Raw genomic sequence first — 6,962 nt, 5'->3', positions numbered from 1 at the left:
TTGCATTGGTTTGAAGAAGCCTTTCACGGGACAGCAACGCTCTATGTTTTTGTAAACTGTGTAAGTTTTGGCCTCCTGCAGTTTCTTCCTCGCTTCATAATAAGCTCAAATTCCTGTCCGTATTTACGCTATGAATGCAAATCCAAGATAATTATTGGTTTAAATTAACTTTAAAAACTGTGGCCTCCTCAGGGATGAAATAACGTTTGATTCCGAGGATTTTCGAGCGTTTTTTAACTGCAGCCTATATTTTTGTCGGAACTCGGTCTGACCTTAAGTTTTCCAGCACTACTTTTGTCCCCGTTTCCCTGAAATCCTTTTTGATGTAGTAATAGAATACTAAGTGAGGCAGCTCATTTAGTTCCCTTGGATCGTGTCCTCGTTTCGTCGCCGCGGTGCATTTAAATGTTAACTAGTCATACAAATGTAAATGAGGAGGGGAAGTATTTGTAGTGTGTGCCTGCTGAAGTTTAGATGTGTGCCTGTTGGGGAGGAAGGTACAAAAAGTCTTGTTAATAGTCAACTTTTTCCCCGGATTGCCTCACTTAACGGGATCAAAAGTGACATATTGTCATGTTGACAGGATGAAAACAGTGAGTCTGGATTAACTTTAAAGGCACCTGCAAATATTAAAATAGCCCACACAGATTACTTATTTCTCTTTAATTATTAATCACTGTTCAGCACATTATAGCTGTGCAGTAACTGTCATGCTATAGGTTAAGAATGGTGGTAGTGATACGTCAGATTTTTACTATTTTTGAATCTGAAAAGGCCTAGGAACCGTGCTAACCCCTCTCCCATCAACACTGTGTGTTTCCTTGTCATGGAATTTTTTTTTTTCTTGGGTCTTTCTGATGATTTCTCCTGCCTCTTCCTTGTTCCCCCCCCGGCAGGTTTTCCGATGCATGTCCACGGTGAATGTCGGAAGTGGTGATTCCCCCAGATGGAGCTCCAAAGTCAACATGGCCCTGGCGGTTCATTAGTGGTGATCCAGCAGCCTTCCCTAGAGAGCCGGCAGAGGTCGGATTACGAGCGGGAGTTCCAGCATGCCGGCATTTTCTCTCTGGAACAAATCAAGGCCATCCGCTCCAGCAACGAGTACACTGAGGGGCCCTCAGTGGTCCGGAGGCCCCCTGCACCCCGTATGGTCTCTAGACCCCATGAAAAGCAGGAGAGGACTCACGAGGTCATCCTCGTCAATGTGAACAACAATTATGAGCACCGGCCATCAGGTCACCACCATCATGTTGGGGGCAGCGTGGTGGTTGGAGGACAGCAGTATGGTGGGTCTCGGGCACCAGGGCTCAGCCGCTCCACTAGCACAGGAAGTGCTGCCAGTTCAGGGAGCAACAGCAGTGCCTCCTCCGAGCAGGGACTCTTGGCACGCTCACCCCCCACCAGGCCTGACATTAGCTTACAGCGTCACCACCGAGCAGATCGGCCTGTTCGAACTCAGCCCAAGCCCAAGGCCCTTTTACAGACCCAGCAGGGACCTCAATTCTACCAACCTCCACTAGAGGCTCCACTCAAGCCCCAGGGCAAAGGGAAATCAGACTTTTCTGGCTCTGGCAATGAGGTGGTGGTTGCTGCTGGGCACCAGTTCATCTGCGAGCGCTGTGGGAAGTGCAAGTGCAGCGACTGCACGGCTCCCAGGAGCCTGCCTTCATGTCTGGCGTGTAATGGCCAGTGCCTCTGCTCTGCTGAGAGTGCACTGGAGCACGGCACGTGTATGTGCCTTGTTAAGGGCATCTTCTACCACTGCTCCAATGACGATGAGGGAGATTCTTGTGCTGACCACCCCTGTTCACTGTCACGTTCCCACTGCTGCTCTCGCTTCCTGTGCATGGGATTAATGTCGGTACTCTTCCCCTGTCTGCTGTGCTACCCACCTGTCAAGGGGTGTCTGAAGGCATGCCAGGGTTGCTACGATCGGGTTAAGAGACCTGGCTGCCGCTGCAAGAACTCCAACACTGTGTATTGTAAACTGGAGAGCTGGGCCCCACAGACCCAGGAAAAACCTTCCTGATCGCTTAGTGATTGCCCATGCACAGGAGACACTAGATACAGGTCTTATGATGACAATGATAATGATAGTCACAAATTAATGTTTATCAGACATTCTGAGCACCTCCCATCCACCTCCCCTCCTCGCTGCAGAACCCTAAGGAGCTAAGCAAAGGAGTAATGAAAACCACTCGATTATTTTTAGTTTTATTTTCTCTGGATCAGGACCGTGTTTTTACAGACCAGTGTTTGCCTTAACTGTTTCTATGTCTATCCTCAGCTCCTCATTAACACTATTTTTTTATATATATATATATATATATGAAAAAGTTTTTCTTCCGTTTTAGGTAGGCTCTTTCCTCCGGGTCTGTGTGCCTGGTGGGATCTGCCTCTCACCAAATCTGTGAAGGACGATCTACTATAGGGCAATTATGTAGCTGTTACCTGGTATTCATAGCAAGCAGGTATGTTTGAATTTATTGGTTGCTGCCACACTAAAATCGTGGTTCCTATGCTCATTTGCGTTAACGAAAGCACATCCATCTCATAGTATTCTCCACTTGGATATGTTTCTCTCCTTCCACCCATCTGAACTTTTCATACACATTCTGTTGCATATTCTCCCATGTTTGTTTGTTTTGTTTTTTTTTCTTTTATCTTGTGTAAATTGTATGCTCAAAAACCCATAAGAGGAATTCTGGCTATTTTTTAAAAGGAAAAAAAAAATGTCTGTTAAACATTTTTTTTTGTTAAAAAAATATTTATTATGTGAAGCTCTATTATTTTATGATATTTATTGCAAGAGACAGTCTTAAATTTACTCATGTCTGAATATAACAAAATATCAAAATACTTACTGAAAAATTAAAGGGTGGCACAAAAGAAAACTATGTTAACTTTAATGCAGAAAATATATTAATTAATGAAAAAATAGCACTGTCTGGTGTCTTGATTGCCCTGCTGAGAAGCAGTGAGTAAATGCGATGGCTGATTTTTAAGGGAATGCAGGTCTGTTTTCTTGAGTTGGAGTTCAGTGTTGAACAGCACATCACTGTTCTGTGTGTGTACGCATGTGTGTGTGTGTGTGTGTGTGTGTGTTTATGCTGGGTGTGGAATTCCTGTTTTTTTTTTTTTTTTAAGCTACAAGTAGAAACAGCTTGTAGCTCAAAATGTGGCTGTTTACATTCTTGGAGGGTTTCTTCGCTGAGATCCTCCTCGGTAACCTTGAAAGCTAAACAATACAGGTCATTGACATGATTAGCCTCGAAGCTGCTAGCATCAACAGAGCTTCCACGTTTCCAGAGTGAGTTATGCTCACAGGAAGTAGCTCTCCCTCTACCCCCCCACCCCCCCCTCTCCTCTCACCAGCCAACAAGTCACCACAAAACTATGCACTGTAGTTTATTCCCTGGGCTTTAACGCAGCCAGTTCGGGATGTTCCCAAACTCCCAAATGGTCTCCATACTCCAAGCCCAAGAGTGTGTGTGTGTGTGTGTGTGTGTGCGTGCGTGCCTTCAGATATGAGAGCGGCCATTACGAGTAGCTGGGGCCACCTGTTCAAAGATAATAAACCGGGGCTATCAATGCTGAGCTTTTATGGCATGGTTCCTGCACTAAAGGCAATGACAGGGGCCAATCCAGCCCCCACTGTGACCCACAGTCCCCCATTTGGCCGGCTCTTTTTTGTCAGTGAATTTATCACTTGGGAAGTCCGCTGAACCCCTCCACCCCCACCACTGACACCCACGCACTTCTCCACCTCCGGGCCCCCAAGGGATGAGATCATCACTTTGAAAGTTGGTTGGTCAGCCAGAAATACCAGCAGCTGGGGAAACACAAAAGGTGAACAGGAAATTCTCTCGGACAAAGGAAAAAATATACAGCAGCTTAAATTTGGAGAGCTGCGGCGTTGGCGACAAAACAACACAACAGTGTCTATAATCAGCTCCAAGTGATTGCAGTGGCTTTGGTCGCTGTTTGCAGCAGGCCTCGGCTCTTTGGATTATTTAGAACCTCTCCTGCTAACAGAAGCTAGAGCCCACAGTTAAAGCTCTGGCACGTTGGAGGAGTGAAGGGTTTTTATTTAATCAGCTCACAGACGAGAAAGCTAATAGTAAACATGAGCACAAAGGAAGTATCGTGTTTTGTTGCTTAGGTGACAAGGATGCCACTAAGACTAACAAGCCTCCAAGTCTTATTCCAGTCAGCGGCTAACACGGAAAAAGCAAAACAAAACAAAACTCCCTCCAAACTGGTGGTTGGTACTCACTGGGCTTTTCTTGGTGGAACATTTTGGTGGTATGTACCTTTGGTTGCTCTGAGTAGTTAAAATGAGCAATTTGTCAATTTCCTGTTACCTTTCAAAACTGCAATTTGAGCCCCGTTTGCCCCTGGCTCTCTTAGATGATGGCATACAATAGGAGGCCTCTTTTTTTTCAGGTTTCAGTAAAGCTCCCTGCTATGGATGAGGGGAATGGAAAAGTTCTAAGCTGTATTAAAGAGGTGGTGAACAGGAAGACGGTGTTTACTTGATATTTTCCAACCGAAGCCAAATAAGGAAACAGATCTTACTCCCACCATTTTCAGAACGTGGCTCTGTTAAGTCCTTAACACGCCTCTTAAATCTCTGATCTAATCAGCTGAGGTGTCTAAAACAACAATTTAAGGCCCATGAATGGTTTCTTTCACTTTTCAGTCATCGTGCCACGTGAACTCCTCCGTAACTGCGTCACGTTTTACTCGTCACACAACGCCACTGAGAAAAAAGTGAATTCTGAGTCAGTATTAAGTAATTCCATGGTAAAAATGGTAACCACCACCACCACCCCCCCCCCCCTCCTCCTCCTCTTTGCACTTGTTTCAGAGTAAATTTAGCTGCTCCACACACCCACGTAATGCTGTTTGGAGTTGTCAGGCTTGGCGGGTCCCAAGCTGCAGCTTTGGGTTTTTTTTGGGGCCATACAAGTGCAAACATGCATGACTACCAAGTGAGTCATGATGGAACCTCCAACCCACACATCCTACCGGGACAGTCCTTTTCTTAGCCAGGGCACTGCTGCCGGCATGGCCACAGTGAAGCAGGATACTCTATAAACAGTCATCCTCCTCCACAGCATTCATCACCAAAAAGGCCTACTTCAGCTTTCCTCTGCTTGCTCATCTGGTTTTCATTATTTCCCCTCATGGCATATAAATAGAAATTAGCAATCAGGGGAAATGTGGTGGTGGTGGATTTTGGAGGGGAAGGCAGGTTCTGTGGACTTCAGCATGATGACCAAAGTTTATGGAAGTTATCTCCTCAGATGTTTGGTTTTGGTTGATCTCAGAGTGCTGGAGCGACATGTGAGAGTTGATGGATTTAGAAACCGCTCCAACATCCACACTCGGCCGCCGCAGGATTAAAATGACATAAAAACAATATTAGGTATCCGTAAAACATTTCGGTGCAGGCCCCGATAAAGTCAGAATTACTCACCGTATCCAAACACCAGGATACTGCAGTATGTTGCTGTGGTCAGATGAAAAGCTTTCCAAAATATAAACATTTTAGTAAGCGAGAAAAACAGCCACGTTTTTGCCTCGATAAAACAGGTTTGGACTGGAGGAATTTCTCACACAGCAATTTGTGATTCTTTAATTTACCCTAAAATCTCCCAATCTGAAGATGTGATGCTTTCATCCAACAGATGAATGAACAGCAGACTTTGTTGCTCAGAGGCTTTACTGTCAACTAAAGAAGATAAATAGGTCAATAACTGCAGTTACCCTGCACGCCCTGTACGGTGGTGCCAAGCAAATCTGAGAAATGTCATGAGGGATTTCCAGAAGGATTAGAGAACAACAATTACACAAAAAACACACGTCGGCATTTTTATACGGGACCACTTCTGTGTGAAGAAATCGTCCCCTAAGAAGTTTCCTGTTTTGAGCAGGACATTTAAATGTGAATTCCCTGCTTTAAATGAAAACACAAGTCCCAGTGAAAACTGTATTAAATCCTGGGAAAGTTAAACCAAAATAATCCACTTAGCAAGAAAGACTCTTTTGTATTTCGTGGCACTAAAGAAAACTGCGTATAAATGCTGTTCCTGTTTATCAGATGACCAGTGCAGCAGCCTCTGTCCTGCTCGGGAGCCATAAAGGGCCTGCAGGTACAGCCCAGTGTTTTATCAGGTGTCTGGTCATTGAAGATGGAGGTGTGTCATTGGGGGTTTGAGCCCTTTTAAGCATTTGCTTCTGGGTACACACACACACACGTACCCACAGGAACTTAATGTAACACTTTCACCCCCCTTCCTTAACTTGCTACGTGTCCATACAGCGTTACTAACATCTGATGCTGCATTCTTCCCCAAGCCCCCTTCCTGTCTCTTTTCTTTTGTCTGCTATTTTATGGACAAAGACCAGCTGGAGGGAATGATGTCAATCATGAGAAGGAGGCGGCTGGTGGATCAATACAATACAATAAGCTTGGCAATCATTCAGTGAGCTCCTTTTGAAATTAATGGCTAGGCATAATTTTTGCTATAGACTTGCTCTTGATCAATGGCTCCTATTGACTCATCAGTATTCAAAGTGTCTGCAAAGTTAGCGCAAAAGCCTTTGCCAGTTCTCACAGGCCCCAATAGACTAACTTGTGATTTTGTATTCCGCTCACTAATTAAATCAGCAGGGTGTTTGTCTCGCTGTTGCTCTTATTGGAGACTGTTGTTGGAAACAGCAGTTGTCAACAGTCATTAGATCTGATCCCTAAATGTGCTCACAGCGGTTCAAGAGATAATCAAAAGACCGTAGTTTATGGCGAGGGATATTTGAAGATGACAGCAACAGACAAGAATGATGAAGATCAGAACCTGCCGTACATAAAAAATCACCTCCACAAATAAAAGATCACACCCTCGTTTCTCTTCTCACAGCCACGGGGAGGGGGGGGGGGGGGGGGGGGGGGGCGTTTT

The 6,962-nt window shown here is 45.1% G+C and overlaps 1 protein-coding gene across 1 annotated transcript; it reads left to right on the top strand.

Moving 5' to 3' along the window:
* Positions 1-861: 861 nt before the first annotated feature.
* Positions 862-2,928, top strand: spry1 (sprouty homolog 1, antagonist of FGF signaling (Drosophila)). Its single transcript, XM_030723045.1, has one exon. The coding sequence runs from the start codon at positions 947-949 to the stop codon at positions 2,027-2,029; it is 1,083 nt and encodes a 360-aa protein (XP_030578905.1). The 5' UTR covers positions 862-946; the 3' UTR covers positions 2,030-2,928.
* The last annotated feature ends 4,034 nt before the right edge of the window (positions 2,929-6,962 follow it).

The sequence above is a fragment of the Archocentrus centrarchus genome, unplaced genomic scaffold, assembly GCF_007364275.1.
Source record: "Archocentrus centrarchus isolate MPI-CPG fArcCen1 unplaced genomic scaffold, fArcCen1 scaffold_176_ctg1, whole genome shotgun sequence".
Taxonomy (NCBI): Eukaryota; Metazoa; Chordata; class Actinopteri; order Cichliformes; family Cichlidae; genus Archocentrus; species Archocentrus centrarchus.
The sequence above is the reverse complement of the archived record's forward strand: the minus strand, read 5'-3'. Positions and strand labels throughout refer to the sequence as shown.

What these genes read in the sequence shown, in the direction of transcription:
- spry1 (XM_030723045.1), top strand. Translation starts at nt 947, where the DNA reads ATGGAGCTCCAAAGTCAACATGGCCCTGGCGGTTCATTAGTGGTGATC.